The sequence below is a fragment of the Copadichromis virginalis genome, linkage group LG3, assembly GCF_057382275.1.
Source record: "Copadichromis virginalis isolate Kocher_CV1m ecotype Utaka linkage group LG3, C_Virginalis_male_GT1.1, whole genome shotgun sequence".
Classification (NCBI taxonomy): Eukaryota; Metazoa; Chordata; class Actinopteri; order Cichliformes; family Cichlidae; genus Copadichromis; species Copadichromis virginalis.
In genome coordinates, this window is record NC_140620.1 from 25,036,141 (window position 1) to 25,062,303 (window position 26,163).

Consider the following 26,163-nt stretch of genomic DNA (forward strand, 5'->3'; position numbering starts at 1 on the left):
TGTGTCTCGACCTGATGTTTTTGAACCTGCAGCTGCTACTCTGAGCATCCATCCAGGCAGGTCAGTCTTCTTTTATTATGAAACTGTGACTCTGAGCTGTGCAGTGCCAGGCAGCTTCAGCAGCTGGACAGTGAAGAGAAACACCTCCACAAGGTCTTCTGTTTCATGTGAGACCTGGGGCCAATTAAATGGATCATCCTGCACCATCAAAGGTGTCTACCCATCAGACAGTGGAGTGTACTGGTGTGAGTCTGACAGCAGGGAGTGCAGCAACACCATCAACATTAAATGAATTTTCCTGCACCATCTGATGGCTTTTAGGAACAGTTATCTGGTAGTCTAGGAGTAAAAACAAAATCAGAACAGTCATCATCCTGTTTCAGTTTTGGTGCCTACGTAACCCATAATGCACCACAGCAGCATATAGTTCAGTCAGACATTTGAACCATAGAGTCAGATTAACCTTTAAGCTTTTTCACCCACCTACACAACAATGCTCCCTAACTCCCGGTTTGCCTTTGATTTGACAAAGGCAAATAAGTTGTGGTGTGGTAAGACATGTAGATATCTTCCAGCATTGATCGTGCCTCTTCAGATGTGCAAACTGTCAGTCCCATAGGGCACAAATGCACACCCTGCTTCTCTTCAGAGGTCAAAGGTTCCATGTTTTCCTTAAATAATTTCCAATTTGATTCATCCAACCAGGGAGTAGTTTCCTGATTTACCTGAGTCCATTTTAAATGAACTTTAGCACAGAGAAGATGTTTCTGGGTCGTGTTTGCATCATGGCTTCTTCTTTGTATGTTAGAGCTTTATCCTACACTTGTCAAAACACTGTGCACTGTCTTTGCACTCAGTGATTTCTGTTCCTCAGTCCATGCATTGATTTCCATGACAGCCTGTTTGTAATGAAATGCCAGATGAGAGCCAGGTCTGGACTGGTAATCTGCCATACTGAGCACTTCCCTAAGAGAGGAAAATAAAAATAAACTCACAATACGTGCAGAAAAATGTGTAAAATAAACAACATCTTAGCTGTCAGGGCTACTGGTGCACCATCAAGGGTAGTACCAGCACAGCTAGTAACAAGCCCTCTCAGTCACAGGAGATGTGCAGGAGGAAGGACCATGGTGGTGACAAAAGAGTGAGGAAGGTAAAGTTAACGTAACAGCACTTGGCACCTATTCTAAAGTTGTTCCACAGTTTTTAGAAGCAATCTTGTGCCACTACATGAAATGTCAATTTTCTTTATTTACTTTTCATGTAACATTTGTTCCTAAATAGAAAAGATGATGACAAAACCGTTTCTGTGTCACAACTCGAGCTCCGTCTATTACACTTTGTGAAACAGATCCTTGGTTGTGGCTCATCAGATGACCTCAGGCATGTTTGTTTGTTGATGTTCATTAAGTGAAGACCGATATTGATGTTTTCAGCACAAATGTCACAGCAGATAAAGACAGACAATTATCATCAGGGATTCTTATTGTTGTTAATGAGGTCAGAGGTCAGAGCTAGTTCTCATGGCAACAATAGAAGGTGCCACTTTTGTATAGCACTGCTTATATGGGATTAAATTCTGCTTTTAAAAAAGGTCCCACTACATAAAGTTTACATTGGATGAGTTTTTTGTTTAAAAGACAAAAACAATGATTATGTCAAAATGTAAATAAGCTTCATGCTAGGCTTCATAGGTCAATACTGGCACTTCTCATGCTAATGTAGTAATGTTTGTCTCTATTATTATGGTTAAAATCAAATAAAAAGTAATGTATGTGCACCACCTCTTTTAACTGACATCACTTTAAAATCAAGATGTCAGAGCACTTATTTGATGCTGACTTGAACTCCTCTCTCTCCTCATCTGTTCATCACATCTGCTTGGATCTGTGGCAGGAGGAACTAAGATTGTTTGAAGACAAAGCCAGGAAAAAAGCCTGTTCTTTTGCAGTCCAACACAACAAATACAGAAACAGTATGCACCAAACCTCTGGTAAACGTTCATTGCGTGAAAAGGATCTACAAAAACCTGGAAAATGGCATAGGAATTGGTCCATTAATACATTTCAATTTTCCACCAGTTTCTAGTATCTGAACATGTAATATGCATAAAATCAGAATGTGATTCTTTGTAATTATTTTTTTCAAATAATGTAAAGTCAATTACCCAGTAGCAATCAAATCCATTTGCTACCTGACACCAAATTGGTATAGTGTACTTTTCAGCATGAAGGTACTGAGGAAGACTCTGGTTTTAAAGTGTGATGCACTGATGTCCCTGAGCAGCAGTCCTGTGGTTGTTTTTTTTTTTTTTTTTTTTGAGTAACTGCTGTTTCAAACCCAGCCTCTATTTTTAGCCTGGTGGTTCTGAATAAACTACATTTTGTCCGGGAAACACAAAGTACTGAGGATAATGCTTCTGATCAGAATTTCCGACTGGTGTGATGAAACTTTCCTTAGTCATAAAAGCAGAATCCCTGGTGGAACCTGTATTTTATTTTCCAATGAATTTACTCCTCTTTTGATTGCCATTAATAAAGTAATTGCAGGTCACACTACATAAAATAAAAAAAAGATGTTTTTATAAATGTGTGTGCTCCAAACTCAATTCCATTGTTTCCTTTCCAGGACTATGGCCACTTCCACATTATTTTTTTCTACAGACTTTTATTATTGGTTTCAGATGCAGTAAAAAAAAAAAAGGAAACTTATCTTTAAGTTAGTACTCACATGAAGACATTTTTTAATTGTTTCTTGATTTATAGAAATGTTTTGTTGTATTTTGTTTAAATAACTGCTTTAGGGAATACCTGATCTCATTCTCTGAGTGGATGAGGTATACGGGTGGGTCTGGGGATGCAGAATGACTCCATCGTGCTGCTCATTAGGTTGTCTGAGGTTTTTCTGAGGAACTGCTACCAGCTCGGGTCAGGAGCACCTGACTCACCACTCCTCAGTGAAGGAGTTTAGTTTGGCTGTTGGATAGTTGATCGGGTGTGGCATTGCAAAATGAGGCTCCGGCAAGATACTGAGTAGCTAAACCCACACGCTGAGAAAGTCCAGAATGGAAAGATAAAGAAAAGATAAGATAAAGAAGCCCTAAAAACAAAGTAAATGAACATTCTGAATATAATTATGGGTGATTTAGCAGAGAGTGTGCTTTGGATAAAGCATGTTAAGATTGGTGGTGAATGCTAAGTAGAAAACACAAAAAAAAGGAAAAAGAGGCAGAAAGCATAGACAAAAGTTTCTTGCATTAATGGATGAATGAGGCATGTTGTGTAAAGTGCTTCAAGTGCTCAAGTACAATAAAAAAAGTGCTATATAAAAACTAGTCCATTTGCAATCACCAGTGTTCCATCATTCATCAGAAACGAAGCAGGAGTTGTCTAAGCATGCACAGCTCCTCTCTGCTATTAAAATCATGCTTCTTGGCTGCAAATCTCCTTGCTTAAAACATTGTTTTCTCCTTTAAAATACAGGTTTTAATGACTCTCACGGGGGATAAAGAATTGAGCATTGCTTTTCAAGGTTGAATCGATAACTTTTACTTTGTTCTTCATATAGTATCTGAAAATATGAAATGCTTCAGATGCGGGATGGGGGAGCATCCCAAGTAGAGACAGCTGAACAAGTAGGTAACAAACAGATGAATGTAGATATGGAAAAAGGCACAAGGTAAGTGATAAAAAAGGAAAAGAGTGAAAAGCTGAAAGAACTTTACATGCAATGTGGTGAACAGTGTTGGTCAAGTTACTTGAAAAAAGTAATCAGTAACTAATTAATGATTACTTCCCCCCAAAAGTAATCCCATTACTTTATTGATTACTTATTTTCAAAAGTAATTAGTTACTTAGTTACTTATTATAACATGATTTATACCCTGAGTAGGTAGCGATAGATCTTTCAGCCCAATTCTACTTTTCTGCATAATGCATCATATAAAATGTATTCAAATGAAAAACCTCTTTTTAAAACTTGTTTTATTAGTTTTAACCTTTTAACTTTATGCATCAAGCAAAAAATAAATTATATGCAACATTCTCTGACTGGAAGAAATTAGTTTAACATTTAAACCTATTTTCTGCACATTCCTGCACATAAAATAAGATTTATTTTGTGTTTACACTCACTCTTTCAAATAGATGCAAGTAAAATACAGCAGAAAATAAATAAAATCAAAGACTCAGTGGTCCTGTTGCTCTATTTTCACCTGTTTAGCAGGCGGATGTTTGCCCTGGTGCAGGTGAGCCGCAGCGGTTATGTCAGTGGAAGAATCCGGGAGTTTCTCTGTGAATTTCCCATTACGTCGTTGCGCACTCTGTGTTTGCTTGGAAGTTTAGGGGGTTTTTTCGCTGTAAAAAGAAGTTTTCTTCCCACGCAGTGAACAGAGGACGCTAATGTTTTTGTCACTTTTTACAGAATCAAACTCAAAGTAAGGTCAGTACTTCCACGCTTTAAACACTGCACGCTCATACTCTCTCCCACGCTCGATATATTATCCATTGTTGCTTAACACAGCGTGCTTACGGGAAAGTAACAGTAATCTAATTACCTTTTTTGCAATAATAATCCCTTACTTTACTCGTTACTTGAAAAAGTAATCGGATTACAGTAACGCGTTACTGCCCATCTCTGGTGGTGAAACGGTGGATGTTGGTGGAATGAAGGAACAGACAGGCTAAATTCTTTCATAGTAACTCAGTCAGTGTGGGAGGAGGAGGATGTTGTAATGGATGAAGACTTTCAATTTTTATATAAAGAGGAAGAACATTAAAACTAAACAACAAAAACGTGAGGTGAAAAAAGTCTTAAAGGGACATTCAAAAGTCCCTCTGCGTCATTCACACATGGTGAATCAGAGGTAGACGGTTAAAATAAAAAAAGAGAATAACTATTTCTTTGTTAAAATTAGAAAGTTTTTGGAAGACACAACAGGATCCATAAAGATGATTCACCTGGATCCACTTCCCCAAGAGCTTAGGCTCTCTGCCAGAGTCAATATGAAAAACACAGCAGGGCTTGGACAGGAAAAAGACAGTAATGAGGGTGATGCTGCTGACTGTAAGAGAGAGTTCATGTGTCATTTCACTTAGTCATGAAAGTCATAAAAGTAACGTCACTGATGGAATCTATATTTTTATTTCCAATGAATTTAAGCCTCTTTCTGTTGACGTCACTGACGTATATGCAGGTCACAGTTTAAAAATCAGGCACTCAGAGAGAAACTGTGTCCCACTGTTTCCTGGACCGCGACTGTTGCCACTCTGTGTTGGAATTTGGAGACCGTTCCATTTATTTGGAGAGCTGCTTCATTCTTTCCTTCCTGGCTTCAGGTACAGTCAAACTAGGAGTTAAGTAAACCATGTTGGTTGTTTACATCAGCAGAAAACAGAAAACAAATTGTGACGTTAAATTAATGTTACAAACATTGATTATCAATTTTATTGTAGGATGAATGATCTGAAATGGTTTGAAAATATTTGTTTGCAGTCATATGTTGTTTTCTGGAAAGAAAACACATGAAGAGAGAAATATTTGAATGGAATTATTGCTAATTATTGCGAGTCCAAAGAGAATTTTTTATATAATAGTAGACTATCAAATGCTGTTAATAACACTGGTTTCAGTGTATTTTCACCAGAGCACAGCTTGTCTTTAACACACTATTCATACAAGAAGAGTATGAAAAACAGCATGCACGTCACTGCTGTTTTATTGATAGTTCCAGGTTATTTCTGTAAATGTTCTGTGACAAACTCAGATTTTTTTCATCCTTTCTGTATTGAATTGATAGTAGCTTTTTTTCCCACAGAGACACTAACACCACTATGAAGCTGCTGACTCTGTGTGCACTTCTCTGTGCAATGATAGCTGTAACCACGGCTGGTGGTGAGTATTGCAGTATAATTTCCATTATTTACATATGAGTGTAGTTAAAAATACAAATTACTAGTAAAATATGCATCTTATTTATGAGAGTTAAAGCAAAGGGATTGATGCCCACAAGTGAAATACACTTTCCAGATTTTCAATAACTAATGTCATGCTGAATCCAAGATAATAGATAAGATATATAAGTTACCATTGTTACAATTAATTATATTGTCTTAATAAATACAAAGCATGCAGCTATATATATATATATATATATATATATATATATATCAACATGAAGGAAAGACAACGCCGTGTACTTCATACACATAACTGCACACCAGTACACCACCAAACCTTTAATTATTGTTTATTTCTCAAATGTTACTTGTATGACTTGTCAGTTATTGGATATATAATAATTAAAAGTAATACAAAATAAGATATTAACCAGAGACACATGTACAACTGTTCATTTGTCCACAGCCAAGAGTCACCTGGTCAAGAGGTGCATTTATTGTCCTGATGGTTGGAATCAACCCCGGTGTCCTTACGGTTGGACTCAAGTCGGTAGTCGCTGCTTTACCTACAATCAAACACCCATGAGTTGGGATTCTGCTAAGGTAATTTTATTTTACTTTTATCATCTTTAACCCCTGATTGAACCACTCATTGTTTTAAAAAACCTCTGCTTTGTCCCTCTTCATTGAAGAGACACTGCTGGGGCTTGGGGGCAAACCTTGCATCAGTGCACACTTACTGGGAGCACCAAAGGCTCGTGCAGCTGCTTGGCAACACGCCAGTTTGGATTGGAGGAAGCAAAGGACTCAAGGTATATTGTCAGAAGAAAATGTTAATTCCCACCTGCAGTGAAACCTAACTAATGATAACATATACAATATTATGTCAAAAATGTCAATCAACAATCTTGGGTGGAGATCTGAGGATCTGCCTTTTAGAGATTATTAACCAGGTAAATAATATGTGAGATTTGCCAGTTAGATATACAGAAAGTTATGCGTGGTTGCATTAAAGTGAGCTGATCTGTTGGTTAGGATTACACACAGGCCTGTCTGAAGTACTTTTTTTTCAAATTTTGTCTTCTACAAGGGTACTTGGTTTTGGAGTGATGGGACAGGTTCCTTTTTTTCACAATGGTGCTGGGGAGAGCCAAGCAATGGTCACTACGAGAACTGTCTGCAGATGAGTTCTCGAGGTAATTTAGAACAGTTATCAACGAGTGCTTAATGTGTATGACTGGTTGAAGTGATCAAATATACAAGCCATAAAGGCTGGTTCTTTAGGTTTTTCATTTGAATGATTTCTGCTCTTGAATCTTGTAGATTCAAATTGCTGGCTTGATTCATGGTGTGGATATCATCTGCCATCTGTCTGCGCCAAGAACATCGTCAATTGACAGTGTTGGACTGACACTCAAGCACGAAACTCCCATAAAACACACACTGATGTGTGATGGTGTTTGCTCTTTTTTGAGGAATAAAGCTTCAAGCAAACATGTCCGTCTTCTTTTGTGGCACATACACATATTTTAAGCAGTTATATGCATTATTTTTTCTCTACCTTGTATGCATGTACAAGTTATCTTGACCAGTTACCAGACCATTACAGCTAAGATGTGTTGTACAATTTGTATTTACTCCCTGATGTTTAAATGTGCTGCCAGATTGGGTGAGCATGATATGATAATTTCAACTTTTTTTAAACTACTTTCTGTCTTTCTGCCAACAATATTTTTAGTACTCTCTTTGTATACAGTAAAGTAAGAGGAAACTAAGATTTTTCTCTACATGACAATTACAATACAAGGAAACATATCTGTAGCTTGCTGTGCATGTACTCATCTCTGAGCACAGGGAAAATGACAAAAATGAAGGCCTAAATCCTTGATAGTAAGCATAATAAAACACAATAATCTAATGATTTATTGATGATTATACAAGGTTCGATCCTGGATTAATGATTATTTTCAGTTTCTTTCTGGCCACATTCCTTTAGTTTAGCATTATTCAGTATTTTCCTTGCATTCTTATTATTCCTATACTGATAATATTCAGCTATATATGCTGAGGTTCACCGATTGGACAGGTTGTCCACCCTGTTTATCCCAGATTAGTGACTGACTCCTGCCTTCTTTTAAACTCTGGCAAGACTGAGGCTAGCATTGTAGCACCTCCTGATGGTAATTCAAGAATCACTCAAGTCATTCCCTCCTTTTCTGCAAAGACCAGTGTTTGTAATATTTGATTCATCTTTGGGCTTTGACTCACATATAAAACTGATCTCATGTACCTGTTTCTTTCATTTAAGGAACATTTCTTAATTGTGACCTCCTCTTTTACACTAGAAAACTTGTTCATGCATTTGTGTCATTGCACCTAGATTATTGTATTCCTGTATTTATTGGCTTAGATAAATCGTCGCTTTCATGTCTCAAGGCAATACACGATGCTGAAGCCAGACTCTTAACACACTATAGAAAGTAACCTCATATCATCCTTATTTTATTCTCTTTTTATTAGCTCCCAGTTGATTTTAGAATTTGTTTTAAAATGTTCATGCTACTGTGGTGCCAAGGCTCTGGAAATGATTACCACTCCAGCTGACATCAACAAATGGTTTTCTTTCATAAGAACCAACTATTTGCCTACTGTTTAAGCTTCCTGCAGCATCTGCTACTCTCCTTGTAAGCAAAGAACGTGTGAGGCATGGGTGTCCTTATGATTTCTGACCTTATCAATTTTCTGTGATTCTCACCACAACTAAAAGGAGAGCAAACAGTCCAGCAACCACAGCATGTTTCACAATGTGCTGCATGAGTATAGACATAATACAAATGTCATGAGATACAGGACTCGCTTGTTGTGCACAGCACTTGAGTAAATTACCACTGTGAATCATTTGAGTCTCAAAAGCAAAACAAAATTGTATTGAACATAAGAGGCTAGAATTGTGTACTCCATTGCATTTTGTTCATATAAGGAAGTCCAGGGCTAATAACCTTATATGAGCGAGGCTTTCTGCTTCATGCCATTTGATAGTTTCAGGACCGTTAAATGTTTAAGATCTCTCTCAGAGACAGCTCTTTCCTGATGAAATATGAAAGAAATATCCTCTATAATAACCACCAACACAGGAAGACAGTGTGCACTCAACGTTTTACTCTGTTATCTTCCTGATGCACATGACACATGTTACACTTCAAAAACATTCCTACTGTAAACATTATGGATGAACCAAAATTACCTCCAACAAGGTGCCACAAAAAATAACTTATGTCACACAAATAAATTATAAGGTAAGATAAGTGATAATGAACTATTTAAATATAAAAAATAATATTGCAAAAACTAATATGCAACATAAATGTAAAATAAGATAACTCTTTATTGTCATTGTACAGTCATACATGGTACAATGAAATTGGAAAAACTGTCCCACATTTGCACTATGTACAACTATGTACAACACAACACAGTAACTTGAGTAATAAAAAGAAGAAGAAGTGTATGGTTATTGCACATTATTGTTATCATTATACCTTGTTATAAATTTAAATATTATTATTGTTATTGTTGTTACCCCCAAAAAAGTACAGGGAGGTAGCCAATAAGTTCAGCTGTTAGCATTGATTAGGGCTATTGCCCTGTTGTAAAAGTTGTCCTTTGGTCTGTTTGCCCACATGTATATTATAATCTACACAAATTAAATGTGGACAAATATAAATACATGTGCCATGACTAAGGTTACAAAACTGACAGCTAAAGCTCCTTTCAGTGGATTTGAACTATCAGCTTTTATTTTGATACTGATTGTTTTTTTTATATATATTTAAACCAATGAACGATATCCTTAATCTTGAATGCAGCTCTGTGATCAAAAATGCTTCCTGTTGAAAAATAGTTTCACTAATGTCCTCATCATTAGTGTCTGTCTGTCTCCACCTTGTGGACATTTTGACACTTGTTGCTTGTTTCAATGCAATCTGAACACTACATATAAAGTAATATAAATACTTATAATCTTGGTCTAGAAAGTTTCATTCATAAAAGATGACCCAGTGTCTCCTCTGGTTAGTAAGATAAAATAATCAAACACTGAAGCACTTTTCAATAGTTTATGTCAGCCAGCTCTTATTTTGACTGACACGAAGAAACTTAAAGTACATTCACTGAGTAACCTTTAACCCTTTAAAGCCGGTCGGAGCGGACACGCTCCATTTTGCGTAACTATTTTTAAATCCCGGTAGCACTGCAACCACGTAAGCTAGCGCAATAATTTTTTTTGCATATGAAACCGGAGGAGTTGCACTTACATCTTATGCCAGGGGTGTCAAACTCAAATACACAGTGGGCCAAAATTCAAAACTGGAACGAAGTCGCGGGCTAACATTAATATTTATTGAACAAAAAATCTTCCTCTAGATATAAGAATGAATCTTTTCTTATGGACTCAAACAAGTTTTGCTGAAAAACTGAATAGAATAGAATAGAATAGAATAGAATTCAACTTTATTGTCATTGCACATGCACAGGTACAGGGCAGCGAAATGCAGTTTGCATCCATCCAGAAGTGCTTTAGTGATATAGATATATTACAATATATATTAGCAATAATATAGATATGTTAGTATATTACAGAAATGGGTCTATTATGGTATGTTATAATGTACACGGTATGAAGTATGTTGTGAATATTCTATAACTATAAGTATGTACAGGCTGTAGTGAGTACAAGCTATGTACAGGCTATGAACAGGATATAAATATGAAAAACTATACAGAATATTAAATAAATAACTTTACAGAATCTGAGATATACAGTTATACAGAAATGGGAACTATGCAAGTTGTCAACAGTTGTAGGATTAAAGATTATTGAATGTACAGAATGATTATTTACACAGAGCTATACAGTAGTGCAGTTAAGATAAGTGAGATATGTGGATAATTTCTACAGAGGCTATATAAAGTGCCAGTGGTTGTGAGTGGTGTTCACTCCATGTTATTATTGTGTGTTTGAGGGTACAGTTGTCCATTGTGGGTGTGTGTATGTTCAGTCCATGAGTTAACGTGGGTCAGATGTCAGGAGGCAGAGTTCAGGAGTCTGACAGCTGTGGGGAAGAAGCTGTTCCGGTACCTGGTGGTCTTAGTCCGGAGGCTCCTGTAGCGCCTCCCAGAGGGCAGGAGGGTGAAGAGTCCATGTGACGGGTGACTGGGGTCTTTGATGATTTTCACAGCCCTTTTCACGACCCTCTGAATATGGAACAAGCAAAGCTTAATACTAAACAATATATATATTAGCTGTATAATACCAGTAGGCCAGCTCTAATAGTAATTTGGTATGGCTTCGCCGGCCAAATGTAATTAGGCTGCGGGCCAAATTTGGCCCGCGGGCCAGAGTTTGACACCTATGTCTTATGCCATCAGCTTGTCCTAGGTCACAGTTTCCTTCCACAAATAGCTTTGCAAAAACTGCATAAAAAGCACTTGCAGCAACAAAAACATAATATTCCAGAAACACGCTTTGCCGATCCGATCAGCTGTTTGTTTGGTTTTTTTTTGGTTTTTTTTCAGTACTCCAAAACACTTTTATTAGACTGCCAACATGCTTACAAGTAGTAAATCCAGGTTAGTGGATCATAATTAAACATAACTCTGTGGCAAACGCAGAGTTCAGCAGGCCATCAAGGAAGAAGTGACGTGCATTTCTGCAGTGTAAAGATGCACAAATCATTTTCTCCTTAATCTATAGTCACACAAAGCGCCGGGAAAATCTTTGGTGATGATCTCAGATGATTCTGACGCTTATCATCCAGTTCCTCGTGATGTCCTCCACACCATCAACCCTCTGTCCTCCTCACAGTTTCTTCCTCAGCTTGCCTTTCTTATGGCCACCCCTTCCAAAACCTGACTTTTTAACTTCTCCGAGCCACTTTTTGTTCTTGGAGCGGAGCTTCCTCATCCCCCCGCCCTGCAGGAACTGGTGCTTCTGCTTTTTCTTGCGCTGCTTTATGATCTGATCCTTTGTTTTCAGCTCCGAGCGTGCTTTGTGGTCACTGGAGCTCTGTACGTTTGGACCTCGTCGGCCACGGCCACGACCTCTTGCTGGCTTCCTGCCTCCTCCGCCTGTTTCTCCATCTGATCCAGATCCTGTATCATCAATCTTGTATTTTTTCTTCCACTCCTCATAAAAGTTCTTCCTGTTCTTCTTGTTACTGATAACCTGACCGCTGTCTGTTTTGATCTTCTTCTTCTGGTCTTCTTTTCCCGTTTCTCTCACAAAACGCTTCCTCTTACGGTCCCATTTCATCATTTTCTTCTGCTGGTTAAGGCGATCGCCTTCATCTCCCATGAGATCAAGGACAGCTGAAGAGGCCTGCTGTTCAAAAGCACTGCCCTCTCCACCGAGATTCAACCCTCTCTCAGAGTCAAAGTCTTTAGGTCTGTAAGGGATATAATACTCTTCATCTTTGCCTGACTGCCTCTTTTTCTTGGTCTTTGGTCGCTCTTCACCATCTTCCTGCTGACCTCTTCTTTTACCACCTACCACCTCTGAAAACACCCCATTTAAATCACTCTCATCCTTTTCGGTGATGTCACAGTCAGCAGTAGTGGTGGCGTTGGTTGGCTGCTGCAGCCTGCTTTCTGCAGCTCGGTCTTCTCTCTGCTTGCTGAATTTGTCCACTAGCTGAGTGTCTTTAGAGCGTTTGGCCCGCATCACCTCACTGGCTGGTGTCTTACTACTGGAGTTGATTTCGAAGATGGTCGCTTTGGATTTGTAGCTCTTGATGGCATCGACTATTTGAAGGCACTCCAGTTCCATTTTTTCCAGACCACACCCAAGTACTGGATGGACACCTATGCTGGACACATCTGTGTTTTTAACCCGTCTGATGGACTCCGGCGAGGGGTTTGGCCGCGACTTGAGGTACTGCTTGTAGGCGTTCTCTGAGACACGGAGCAGATTTTGCAGGTCCAGGGAGTTTTCGTGAGACGTGATCAGATGAGCACTTTCATCATCCAAGATCCTCTGAGGGACTCGACCAAACACACCTTCTGAATCTTGTGTGTGTTCAGGTGAAGCAAACTGAACTGGTCGCCCTAGGAAGAGGTGGAGGTCGTAGACATAAGGCATTTCATCAGGACAAATCAGACTATAGGCTGTGCCACTTCGGCCCGCTCGTCCCACACGCCCAACTCTGTGCAAGAAAAGTTTGGCCTTGGAGGGGAAGTTGTAATTGATGACATTATCCAGCAGGGGGATGTCTATACCACGAGCAGCAACATCAGTCACCAGAAGCACCATGGCTTTCCGATGCACAAATTTCGCATTGTTGATCTTCCTGGCAGTCTGATCAAGGGCACTGTAGATGTAGGCACACTCTAAACCTTCTGACGACAGCAGCTCCTTTAGGTACTCCACATGGTGTTTGGTGGCAGCAAAGACCACTGTCTGTTCCTGAGGCTTCACTACGTTCCTCAGGAGGTGGAGCAGCAGAGCCGATCAGCTGTTTGTAACACTTCCTACGTCCATCAGCGTGAACTATCACATGTCCGCCATGAGCTGCCCGAAACCGGAAGTGACGTCATTTGACTTTTTTGTATTTACAGTTTTGAGGGATAAGCCTCTTAAATTTCTCTAACTAGAAATATATGTTAAAAAAACAAAAACGATTTTCAATTATATTTGTAGTTTATTGCACTTTTTTGCAATTTATGTAATTACTATGCACCTAATGCATACATATTATTAAAGTTTGGGCTATAATGGTTGTATTGATAGCAACTTGAAATGCTCCCAAAAATGGCACTACAGCATGTAAAAATATAATATAAGCTCTGGTGGACTTGGTTCTATGGTAGGTCTTAACGGGTTAAAAGCAAAACTGTCCATCTGAGCACACTTCCTTAATTCAGGGATTAAAACTGAAACACGGGTGTTGATTTAAAGAAGGAAGAAACAAATGTTTTATTCTCCCACACACTGTGGACTTGTTTTTCATATTGTTTTCTATAATATGAAATCCATGGAGTCTCTTCTCACTTTCTCACTGTGGACTCTCATTCACTGTTTGGATTTTGTTAAAGGTAAATCAATATGTTTCTATTACAGATGTTACTTTTAGTTAATTTTAAACATGGGTTTATTGGTTGTGAGTTGCCTTTTTCAGTTCAGTGTGAACATTAATAATCCTCTTGTCTTCTGTCTCCACTGTGTAACTGCATTGATTCATTTATTATTTTTAACGCTCTTAAAGCCTCAAACAGTTGAGAAAGTGTCGTTCTGACTCTGCAGCTGTAACATGTAACACTAGACTGTACTTTAATGCTAAACAGTGGATGCCAGTTTGCCCCTCCAATGATACAGCCCAGCAGACCTTGACTGTAATATTTAAGCATGTACAGCAGAATAATATACATCTTGATCCAATTTTAGTTATAATGGTTGTTGTAGCTCATCTCTTCATATTTGCTGGTCTAATGGAATATTTATTCTGACTCTCATGTTAATCTTTTGTGAGTCTCCCGTCTCTTTTAGCACTTACGATCAGTACAGGTTACTTCTGGACTGTTTACTTAGCCTGTTTACTTAGCCTGATAGGCCGAAGGACACTGTCTCAGCTAAACTATGGACACGCACACACACACACTTACACTGATAAGCACTCACTCATCCCCCTCCCTTTCCAACGCCTTCGATGCTTGTGCCCTACCGGGGATGATAGCAGTCAACTGGACCAGCACAGATGCTGCAGGACCGGATGCGCTGTCTACGCCGGCTCTCTCTTACCCTTTATCCGCCCCTGTTGCTTGTCTCGTGTTTCGATGGTGTATTGATAGTCATGTGCTTTTGTGCTGAGGTGTTTTTTCTTTTATCAAACTGTTCTCCCACTAGGAGCTCAGTCTGAGTGGAGTTTTTTTTTCTCCTCCTCTTACCTCATGTAGTGTATTTTCGTTGTTTTTTTCCTATCAGCCTACCTTCTGACATGTCTGCCCAATGTGATGTTTGTGTAAAGTTGGTCAGAAGGTTCCTTTGTGAGTGCGCATGCGCCATTAGCGTGCTGCCTGCTGTAACCCCTAATTTCCCTCAGGATGAATAAAGTATTCTGATTCTGATTCTGATTCTCTGATGTTCATGTCATTGATCTCGACACACTGCATGTAGTCTACTGCATGTTAACTGATGTGTCTCGACCTGATGTTTTTGAACCTGCAGCTGCTACTCTGAGCATCCATCCAGGCAGGTCAGTTTTCTTCTATTATGAAACTGTGACTCTGAGCTGTGCAGTGCCAGGCAGCTTCAGGAGCTGGACAGTGAAGAGAAACACCTCCACAAGGTCTTCTGTTTCATGTGAGACCTGGGGCCAATTAAATGGATCATCCTGCACCATCAAAGGTGTCTACCCATCAGACAGTGGAGTGTACTGGTGTGAGTCTGACAGCAGGGAGTGCAGCAACATCCTCAACATCACAGTGGCAAGTAAGCTTGCTAAGTAATGTCAGATTGTTGATGTTGTATCTTAAGTAAAAATAAATGAACACATTTTGCAACTTTGTAACGAAGGACAAAAACCAGAGTCAGAGACCACAGTTTCTCTCTCTGCATTTCAGCTGGTGTCATCCTGCAGGGTCCTGCTGTTCCTCTGACTGAGGGAGACAGTGTGACACTAAACTGCTCCTATAAGGAAAAATATGCAAAGGAGTCTACGTCCAATTTCAGTACTGCTTTCTACAGAAATGGTGCTGTTATTGAAAAAACGTCTGAAGGAAGGTTGAGCTTTATCCATGTGTCCAAGGAGAACGAAGGCTCCTACAAGTGTGTTCATCCCACTAAAGGACAGTCACCAGAGGTTTGGCTGGAAGTGAGAGGTGATGGTGATGATATTAAGTTTCATGAAGCTTTCGTCTGATTGCTTTTAGGAACAGGTATCCAGTACTCTAGGAGTAAAACTATAAATCAGAACCCTCATCCTCCTGTTTGCCTATGTAATGCGGATACGAAAGCCGATGCGCCAGAATGTCATGCTGAGTAGAATGATTATTTTAAATACAAGGGGGAGGAAGCGAGTCAAATACCAAGGGCACAAGCAGGTCTAATCGGAAACAGTTTATTTCCAGACAAAAAAAAAAAACAACTCTTAAAAAACATACGCAATAAAATGTTATCAATATACTAAAATCCTAATGGAGACTAAATGGAGAATAAAACAATTCTAAAACCCATAAAAATACAATTTTCTATATTCACTATAATTCCCTGGTGTAATTATGCCAGATGTTTATTACGGGTCCACCAGCAGTCCAGGAATGTCTTCTCCAGAGCGAGGTCCACACCAGCCTCGTCTCCGGCAGATGAGAAGGAGCCTCCTATCTCGTCCCTTCACTAGGCCCAAGATGGGCCTGCACTGCATTAGATTTACTTACATACAGTGTCCCAACATTTTTAGGGTCCCAAAAATGTTCAGGGTCTGTGTTTAGCATTCTCAGTAGTGAACGCAAATAAAAACTGACCAAAGGTCAAAGTTCTTTTTCAAACTCTCCCATTTTTATTCGCAAACTGCAAACTGCTGAAAAAATTGTCATCCACATGAAGCTCTTCAGGTTTCTTTGATTTAAAACTATATATGAGCTGCTTCCTGCAGATTCAGTGACTCCACCATAAAACGCAGTGAAAGGCTGTTTTAGTGTTAAACGACACATTTCAGACACACCTCGATGTGTCCTGTTGAATGTTTCTATGTAAATACACACATACTGGGGTGACTGTAGCTCAGGTGGTAGAGCGGGTCACCTACTCACCAGAAGGTTGGTGGTTTGATCCCAGGCTCTTCCAGTCTACATGCCAAATATCCGTGGGCAAGATACTAACTCCATGTTGCCCTCTGGTGCATCCATCGGAGTGTGAATGCGAGTGAATGTTAGATAGAAGCACATAAACCATAGATAAACGTGATTGGGTGAATGCACGAGTTGTATAAAGCGCTTTGAGTGCTCAATGAGAGTAGAAAAGTGCTTTATAAGAGCTAGTCCATTTACACAGTAAACTCTTCACCACTATGAACGATGGATTTTCTTTATGTACTTTTCATGTAACATTTGGTCCTCAACAGGAAAAATAATGACAAAACTTTTTCTGTGTCACAGCTCGAGCTCCATCTACGACTGCTCCTCCTCCTCCTCCTCTGATATCTCTTCCCAGGCTGGCATACACAATCTTTTTGTTCATCCTGTTCACTGGTATACTCATACTGTGTATATCCATGTGCAAAGGTTGACTCAAGGTAAGAGTAAAACAAAAAATATATTTAGAATAATATATTCAATTTCCACACAGGGTCAGAGGTCCAATACAACATTGTAGCTGCAAAACAAATGTCAAAAAATCAATCATAAAACTATTTTTCCAAACTTATTTTGTCAGTCTAACAATAATTCAAGTATGAAATCAGGTGATAGATACATCTGATTGAAAATAACTTAAAAGCAGCAGCAACACTTTAACCTCTTGCTGTGAAAGATTCACGTCTTCCATTTGCAGCCTCTTCCAGTTGGACAGTAGATGCCAACTGACCACAGTGGTGTAACGTAGCTTCTCAACTTATTACACTTTGTGAAACAGACTCTTGGTTGTGGCTCAGCTAGTGACCTCAGGCATGTTTGTATGTTGATGTTCATTAAGTGAAGAAAATATTCATGATTTAAAGACAGACAATTATCATCAGGGATTCGTATTGTTGTTAATGAGGTCAGAGGTCAGAGCTAGATCTCATGGCAACAATAGAAAGTGCCACTGTTGTATAACACTGCTTATATGGGATTAAATTCTGCTTTTAAAAAAAGTCCCACTAAGTTTCTGTTCCTCCTGCAGCTGAAACTGAGACAAAAATGAGAGAGTCTGATCATCTCTGACTGGAGTGTCTGAGGATGAAGATCATGATGAACAATAACGATCAATGTATCACCAGGATTAAAGTAACATTTTTTTGGTTTTACTTTTTTAACTTTATAACTTTTTAACAGCTGATGTTTTGCCTACCCTGTTAGCTCATGACTTGATGATCAATCTGCTGTTTGCACTGAACTGAAAACTGCATAATTCTCACATTTGATGTGTTTTTGGTTTAAAAGACAAAAACAATGATTATGTCAACGTCAAAATGTACATAAGCTTCATGCTAGTCTTTATATGTCAATATTAACACTCTGATGCTAACGTAGTAATGTCTTTATTATTGTAGTTAAAATCAAATAAAAACTAATGTATTATGTTTCTTATTTGCTCTGTGTATTACATTTTATAAAAAGTTTCTTTTCGGAAACCAGGGGTACAGGTTTGTGTTGTCATGTCTCCGTGTTTCCTGTTTTATTTTGAAAGTCTTGGGTGTCCTGTGTCTTCTATGCTGAATGTGTTTAGCTGTACTTTTTTCCCTGTGATGTCATTATGCTCATTAGTGCCAGCTTTTCCCCAGGTGTTTCCACTTCCCTCATTACCGCTCTGTGTATTTAGTCTGTGTGTTTTCATTCAGTCTTTGTCAGATCATCTGTGTTTCTTTCCTCCACGTAACGTTAAGCTCACGTATTTCACGATTCAACTCAGGTCTTGCGCATGTTCCATGTTCATGTTTTTTCCTCATAGCTTCTCACATGCTTCTGCCCTGAATCATGTTCATGTCTTTTGTCATAGTTGTCATAGTTTAATTTCTTCCAGTTTAGGTTTTAGTTTAGTTTTCGTCCCTGTTCACTTTATCTTGTTATTTGTACTCATATAATCACCCTTAACAAAGGGCTTTTTATTCATTCTACATTCAGTTTTTTGTCTGCATTTGGGTCCACTATTTGCTCAACATACAGTCAGTCGACAATAATGTTCTTATAAATAAACAAATGTATCGTTATCTTGTTAATTACTTGTTAATAACTTGGTCAGCAGCTCCATGTTCTGGTGGGATTTGTGAATCTATGTGCACAACAACTGGTCTAAACTATTTTCTTTCCTGAACTGCACCTCAGGCCCCAATTCACTCAATTCAGTCTTTCTCTACCTCACCAGAGACACAGATCTCTTCAAGTCCCCCTCATGCTTTGAGGAAGTTGAGGTAATACATTTGTATGATTGAAGTCGTGTCTGAATACACCACTTCATAGTCTATGTCTCCCCCTTGCTGTCTGATCACAAACAGTCCTTGCCACTTAGGAAGTAACTTTGAGCTTAACTAAGAAGCATTACAAACACTTTGTTTCCTGGTGAAGCATGTCTAAGTCAAGACTCTGTGTTGTACAAATACTGCTTCCTGGATCTGAAGCAAATTCTCTCGTAATAACCTACCAAGAACCAGGAGCTTCGCTCACAGGTCCAGAACGTAATGAGTCTAAGTTTTACTTGGACTCATGCTGCTTCATATTTGGATGATGACATCATCCAAGTATGAAGCAGCATATGCGGTGTGTGGTACATGAGGCCGTACTGTACTGCATTGCAAAATGCTGTTGCAATGCAGCAACATCTGTATTATTCTATTCTATTAACAAATACAGAAACAGTATGCACCATACTTCTGTTAAACATTCACTGTATGTGTAGACAGCAGCATAGAAAAGGTCTGCAAAAACCTGGAAAATAGTAGTACTGATTTCTAGTATCTGAACATGTGATATACACACAAAATCAGAAAGTCAATTACCCAGTAGCAATCAAAGCAATTTGCTACCTGACACCAACTTGGTATAGTGTACTTTTAGCATAATAGACATGGATAAATCAGCATGAAGGTACTGAGGAAGACTCTGGTTTTAAAGTGTGATGTACTGATGTCCCTGAGCAGCAGTCCTGTGGTTCAGAGTGAAACCCTCTCTTACTGCCAAAAATGGGACACACTGAATGAAAAAGTTTTTTGGAGTAACCGTTGTTTCAAAATGAGCCTCTATTATTAGTCTGGCGGAGCTTAAGAAACTACATTTTGTCCATGAAACACACAGTACTAAGGATAATGCTGCTGATCAAAATTTCTGACTGGAGTTTCGTGGTGAAATGTTCCTTAGTTAAAAAAGCAGCATCCCTGGTGGAACCTGTATTTTATTTTACAGTGAATTTACTGCTCTTTCGATTGGCATTAACCCTTTAAGACCTACCATAGAACCAAGTCCGCCAGAGCTTATCTTTATATTTTTACATGCTGTAGTGTCATTTTTGGGAGCATTTGATTGATTGATTGATTGATTGATTGATTGATTGATTGATTGATTGATTGAATCTTTATTTTGAACATGTTGAAAAAGTACAACAACATAGAATTAAAAGAGACAAATGAACAAAGCAAAACAAAAGGAAAACGAGCAACCACAACTACTTTCATGTTCAAAAAGGAGCAGGAAGAAGCATAAGCATTTCAAGTTGCTATACATCAATACAATCGTTATAGCCCAGATTTTAATAATATGTATGCATTAAGTGCATAATTACTACATAAATTGCAAAAAAGCAATAAACTACAAAAAATTAAAAAACATTTTTGGCTTTTTGTTTTTTACATATATTTCTAGTTAGAGAAAATTAAGAGGCTTATCCCTCAAAACTGTAAATATAAAAAAGTTGCACAAAATAGTTTCCAACCACAGGATATTTCTTTTGAGTGACTTCATAGGTTTATTTTTGAGTTACATCAATTTCTACATACTGCAGGAAAAACAAAAATAAATCCTATAATACAAATTTGCAAAAAAACAGCATATGCATCAAAATAAACTGTTTCCAGCAGTGCAATTTGAGCTCTAAGCATCACAGAAACAGTTTTTTGTTGCTGCAAATTCTTTTTATGAAATTTTTGCAAAGCTATATGTGGAAGGAAACCGTGACCTCATGGTGAGTCAACTGCTTCTGACCTTAACTGGTAGCAGTTACCGAAAAAAATTCTCCACACCCCAGACAACCTGACCACAACTGTGATGGAGTCATTCTGCATCCCCAGATCCACCCACCCACCATGTCCACTCAGAGAGAGAGAGAGATCAGCCATTTTCTGAAGCAGTTATGTAAACAAAAGCCAGCAAAACATTTCTATAAATCAAGAAACAATAATCCTCCACAAAATGTTTCTCTCTTCATGTGAGCACTAACTGAAAGATAAGTTTTTCTTTTTTTCCCTTTTTTAAAAACTGTATCTGAAAACAAGAATAAAAAATCTGGAAATGGCCATAATCCAGGAAACAGTGGCCATAGTCCAGGAAACAGTGGCCATAGTCCAGGAAACAGTGGAACATTCCCTGAGTGCCTAAGGTTGGAGCACACATTTATAAAAATATCTTCTTCTTTTTTTTTTTCAATTTAATGTGACCTGTGATTACCTCATTAATAGAATAGAATAATGCAGATGTTGCTGCATTGCAACAGCATTGTGCACCACAGTATCTGGGGTACCATTTGGGAGGCAGGCACATGCACCTGCAGATGAGCAAAACAGCAGCCATTGTATCCTGCCTGCATCCCAAGATAAGGAAAGAGGTACATCAGTTCTTGAGGTGGGCTGGTTACTATTGTTGGTCCATGCCCAGCTTTGCGCAGCTGACCTACAATAATACATACAGGTGACCCTGAATCCTCCCTTAGTTATGCTGCAATAGGCATAGGCTGCTTGGGGATTCCCATGATGCATTGAGTGTTTTTTCCTTCTCAGTCACCTTTCTCACTCACTATGTGTTAATAGACCTCTCTGCATTGAATCATACCTGTTATTAATTTCTGTCTCTCTTCCACAGCATGTCTTTATCCTGTTTTCCTTCTCTCACCCCAACCGGTCGCAGCAGATGGCTCCGCCCCTCCCTGAGCCTGGTTCTGCCGGAGGTTTCTTCCTGTTAAAAGGGAGTTTTTCCTTCCCACTGTCACCAAAGTGCTTGCTCATAGGGGCCATATGATTGTTGGGTTTTTCCTCTGTATTTTTTCTCCGCATCCTCACAAAAACAAAAATGAACAGCTTGTAGAACTGGGGGGTCATATATAGATAAGAACTGGGAGGGGTGTGTTTGGAGGCGTGGTCCCGCTCCTGAAATTCAGATAATTTATCTCCAAGTAAAGTTTGGAATCTGTACTTTATTTTCCACTTAATTTACAGCTCGTTCAGTTTGGCATTGATGAAGTAATTGCAGGTCACATTTAATAACAAAACAAACAAACAACAAACCTCCCCCCAAAAAAACACTTAAGTTGTTTTTATAAATGTGCATGCTCGAACCTAAAGCACTTGGGGAGAAACTGTGTTCCATTGTTTCCTGGACTATGACCAATTCCAGTAACTTTCTCAGTAACTGCTACCAGTTAAGGTCAGGAGCAGTTGACTCACCACTATGCCATAAAGCTGGCTCCTATTCTGAGCTGCTCAGTGGAGTTTAGTTTGGCTGTGTTTGGCTTAGTCCACTTTTCCACTGTTCATCAGAAATGAAGCAGCCCACCGGAGAAGTAAGCTGCCCACAGACATTAAGTTACTTTTAGATTCTAGATTCTGTTTTAGAGTCAATATGAAAAACACATGGACAGGAAACAGACAGTAATGAGGATGATGCTGTTGACTGAAAGAGAGAGTTGTTTTGTTACATTTCCTTTAGTTATAAAAGTGGCATCATTGCTGGAATCTGTATTTAAATTTTGATGAATCCACGGCTCTTTCTGTTGACATTGATGACGTAAATGCAGGTCACAGTTTAAAACTCAGGCACTCAGAGAGAAACTGTGTCCCACTGCTTCCTGGGCCGCAGCAATTTCCACTCTGTGTTTGAAGAGGCCGTTCCATTTATTTGGAGAGTTGCTTCATTCTTTCCTTCCTGGCTTCAGGTACAGTCAAAATAAGAGTTGGATAAGCTATTTTGGTTATTTACATCAGAGTAAAACAGAAAATGATTGTGGCATTAAAATAATGTTACAAACATTGATTATCAATTTTATTTTAGGATGAATTTTCTGGAATATTTTGAGAAATATTTTGGGGGAATTATTGCTTCTTTGATTTGAAGAAATGGTTTATCTTTTCTTTAAGTATACTTTTCAGTGAAAGCCCTCTCTCTCTCTCTGTCTCCCTTTCTGAGTGGACATGGTGGATGATTAAGTCTGGGAGTGTGACTGAGTAACTGCTTAAAACAAGCCTGCAAACACTGCTAACTGTAATTTCAAACTGGAGTCTCCAGGTGAAACTGTCAGCAGCGGCTTGACAGATTTTACAGTTTTAAATGTAATGCTGGTGTTTTCAACAGTGTTTCTATAACTCTGATTGATTCTTCCAATCTGCTGGGCGTGTCTGCTATATGTGCTGTGGTGTACATCATGTTTCAGAATATCGCCCTGATAGACACTCTTTCTCACTTTTTCTTTGACTTGAAGAGGAGGAATGGACAGAAAAGGATGAGTCATTCTCTGCTCTCCTACAATGGCCATTTTATCATTTTGCAGAAACCCTTAAATATGCTGCTGGTTTCCATAATGCCCTGTTCCAGTCAGAGTATGCAGGAAATGTAGATATGTTGAGCTGTTTTCGCACCAGTCTGCTAAAAGTGTCACCACATACAACTGCATTGCTGGAGAGTGAAAGCTAGCAGTATGAACTGTTTACTGATCTGCAGTTCCTTCACAATGGAAACATTTCCACCTCTTATGATCCAGGCTGATGGTTTTATGGAGGATCGATGAAAGAAAATCAGTGTGTGACACTGAAGTCTGTTGAGATGTTTCACTCAGGTTTTTCTAGAAGATGGTTCTGAAAACACTCCCATATTGAAGTAAATGTAGTCACTTTGTTTCTTTTATGACAAGTACAGGTCCAAAGAGTCACAATGATGTAATTTTTTATATAATAGTAGACTATCAAATGCTGTTAATAACACTGGTTTCAGTGTATTTTCACCTGAACAAAGCTTGTCCATAACACACTATTCATTCAAGAAGAGTATGAAAAACAACAAGCACGTCACTGCTGTTTTATTGATAGTTACAGGTTATATAAATGCGTAAAATTAAACTGTATATAAGCGCTGGTCTTAATATGTTCTATACATGTTTTTACGATAGTAACTTTTTTTTTTCTGTTTTCCACAGAGACACTAACATCACCATGAAGCTGCTGACTCTGTGTGCTCTTCTCTGTGCAATGATGGCTGTAACCACTGCTGGTGGTGAGTATGGCAGTATAATTTCCATTATATATATATATATATATATATATATATATATATGAGTGTAATTAAACATACAAATTAATAGTAAAATGTATTAATTTAATTAATGTAATCTTATTTATGAGAGTTAAAGAAAATTGATTGATGCCCACAGGTTTTTTGCATTTTCCAGATTTTCAATAACTTATGTCACGCTTAACAGAAAAAAAACCCTTACAAACCTTGAGGTTTCTGGCTGTTATACTGTTATACTCAATACCTAAATGATTGGCTTCCACTTTTAATTGACCTTCTTTCCTGAAATACAAAGCTTAAAGTAACATATATCATATATCTATACCAATCTATAAATGTGAAGGAAAGACAACGCCGTGTACTTCATACACATAACTGCACCTGAACACCACCAAACCTTTAATTATTGTTTATATGTCCAATGTTACTTGTATGACTTGTCAGTTATTGGATATATAATAATTAAAAGTAATACAAAATAAGATATTAACCAGAGACACATGTACAACTGTTCATTTGTCCACAGCCAAGAGTCACCTGGTCAAGAGGTGCATTTATCGTCCTGATGGTTGGAATCAAGCCCGGTGTCCTTACGGTTGGACTCAAGTCGGTAGTCGCTGCTTTACCTACAATCAAACACCCATGAGTTGGGATTCTGCTAAGGTAATTTTATTTTACTTTTATCATCTTTAACCCCTGATTGAACCACTCATTGTTTTAAAAAACCTCTGCTTTGTCCCTCTTCATTGAAGAGACACTGCTGGGGCTTGGGGGCAAACCTTGCATCAGTGCACACTTACTGGGAGCACCAAAGGATCATGCAGCTGTTTGGCAACACGCCAGTTTGGATTGGAGGAAGCAAAGGACTCAAGGTATATTGTCAAAAGAAAATGTTAATTCCCACCTGCAGTGAAACCTGAGGCAGGGGAGAGAAGCTAAAAGATCAGGCATTAATGATAACCAGTGTTGGGCAAGTTACTTTGAAAAAGTAATTAATTATAGTTAGTAGTTACTTCTTCAAAAAAGTAGATGAGCTAGTAACTGAGTAACAAGATTGTAAAAGTAATTAATTACTTGAAAACTTAACTATAATTAATTACTTTTTCAAAGTAACTTGCCCAACACTGGTTAGGATAAAGCACAGGCCTGTCTGAACTACTAATTTTTTTCTTCTACAAGGGTACTTGGTGGTGGAATGATGGGACCAGTTTCTTCTTTTCAAAATGGTGCTGGGGAGAGCCCAGTAATGGTTACTATGAGAACTGTCTGCAGATGAGTTCTCGAGGTAATTTAGAACAGTTATCAACGAGTGCTTAATGTGTATGACTGGTTGAAGTGATCAAATATACAAGCCATAAAGGCTGGTTCTTTAGGTTTTTCATTTGAGTAACATTTGAATGATTTCTGCTCTTGAATCTTGCAGATTCAAATTGCTGGCTTGATGCATGGTGTGGATATCGTCTGCCATCTGTCTGCGCCAAGAATATCTTCACCTGACAGTGTTGGACTGACACTCAAAGCATGAAGCTCCCATAAAACACACACTGATGCATGATGGTGTTTGCTCTTTGTTTTTGCAACATTAACTTAAGCTTCCTGCAGCATCAGCTACTCTTCTTGTGAGCAAAGAACATTTGCTGCATTGATGTCCTTATGACTTCTGACCTTGCCAGTTGCCAGTGATTCTCCTCACAACTAAAATGAGGGTAAACAGTCCAGCAACCACAGCATGTTTCAAAATGTGCTCCATGAGTAAAGACATTGTGCAAATGTCATGACTTGCTTGTTTTGCGCAGCATTTGAGCATTTGCAAAAGCGCACAAAATTGTATTGCACATGTAAAAAATATATAATAATAATAATAATAATAATAATAATAATAATAATAATAATAATAATAACAACAACAACAACAACAACGACACTAATTACAAAGTAAAAAAGGACTAAATTGTTATAGTCCCTTATCAAGAAATATAACAATTTAGTCCTCACAATAAAAGAAGACGAGTATACACAATAAAAACATACAAAAACAAATAAACAGAGATGTACATAGTCATCTATACCATCAGGCTTTCATTTTAACATACAC

The 26,163-nt window shown here is 38.5% G+C and overlaps 3 protein-coding genes and 1 pseudogene across 3 annotated transcripts; 3 read left to right on the forward strand and 1 right to left on the reverse strand.

Moving 5' to 3' along the window:
- Positions 1-5,831: 5,831 nt before the first annotated feature.
- Positions 5,832-7,649, forward strand: LOC146713612 (type-2 ice-structuring protein-like). Its single transcript, XM_085449031.1, has 5 exons — positions 5,832-5,892; positions 6,364-6,500; positions 6,590-6,709; positions 6,988-7,093; positions 7,221-7,649. The coding sequence occupies exons 1-5, from the start codon at positions 5,832-5,834 to the stop codon at positions 7,292-7,294; spliced, it is 498 nt and encodes a 165-aa protein (XP_085305157.1). The 3' UTR covers positions 7,295-7,649.
- A 3,825-nt stretch (positions 7,650-11,474) lies between these two features.
- On the reverse strand, positions 11,475-13,398 carry LOC146713613 (ATP-dependent RNA helicase DDX54 pseudogene; annotated as a pseudogene).
- A 453-nt stretch (positions 13,399-13,851) lies between these two features.
- On the forward strand, positions 13,852-18,231 carry LOC146713614 (Fc receptor-like protein 5). The gene is made up of 5 exons (XM_085449022.1): positions 13,852-13,985; positions 15,115-15,378; positions 15,510-15,767; positions 17,043-17,179; positions 17,767-18,231. Exons 1-4 carry the CDS (start codon positions 13,862-13,864, stop codon positions 17,171-17,173), a joined length of 777 nt encoding a protein of 258 aa, XP_085305148.1. The 5' UTR covers positions 13,852-13,861; the 3' UTR covers positions 17,174-17,179; positions 17,767-18,231.
- Positions 18,232-23,979: 5,748 nt separating this feature from the next.
- LOC146713615 (type-2 ice-structuring protein-like) lies at positions 23,980-25,624 on the forward strand. The gene is made up of 5 exons (XM_085452689.1): positions 23,980-24,050; positions 24,595-24,731; positions 24,821-24,940; positions 25,248-25,353; positions 25,492-25,624. Exons 1-5 carry the CDS (start codon positions 23,990-23,992, stop codon positions 25,563-25,565), a joined length of 498 nt encoding a protein of 165 aa, XP_085308815.1. The 5' UTR covers positions 23,980-23,989; the 3' UTR covers positions 25,566-25,624.
- Positions 25,625-26,163: the final 539 nt, after the last annotated feature.

Excerpts from the sequence above, each read along its gene's own strand:
- LOC146713614 (XM_085449022.1), top strand. The coding sequence starts at position 13,862 with ATGTTTTATTCTCCCACACACTGTGGACTTGTTTTTCATATTGTTTTC. Across the intron at positions 15,379-15,509 it reads CCTCAACATCACAGTGGCAA|CTGGTGTCATCCTGCAGGGT; the intron begins GTAAGCTTGCTA and ends TCTGCATTTCAG. Across the intron at positions 15,768-17,042 it reads GGTTTGGCTGGAAGTGAGAG|CTCGAGCTCCATCTACGACT; the intron begins GTGATGGTGATG and ends TCTGTGTCACAG.
- LOC146713615 (XM_085452689.1), top strand. The coding sequence starts at position 23,990 with ATGAAGCTGCTGACTCTGTGTGCTCTTCTCTGTGCAATGATGGCTGTA. Across the intron at positions 24,732-24,820 it reads TGAGTTGGGATTCTGCTAAG|AGACACTGCTGGGGCTTGGG; the intron begins GTAATTTTATTT and ends TCTTCATTGAAG. Across the intron at positions 25,354-25,491 it reads TCTGCAGATGAGTTCTCGAG|ATTCAAATTGCTGGCTTGAT; the intron begins GTAATTTAGAAC and ends TGAATCTTGCAG.
- LOC146713612 (XM_085449031.1), top strand. The coding sequence starts at position 5,832 with ATGAAGCTGCTGACTCTGTGTGCACTTCTCTGTGCAATGATAGCTGTA. Across the intron at positions 5,893-6,363 it reads AGCTGTAACCACGGCTGGTG|CCAAGAGTCACCTGGTCAAG; the intron begins GTGAGTATTGCA and ends ATTTGTCCACAG. Across the intron at positions 6,710-6,987 it reads GAGGAAGCAAAGGACTCAAG|GGTACTTGGTTTTGGAGTGA; the intron begins GTATATTGTCAG and ends GTCTTCTACAAG.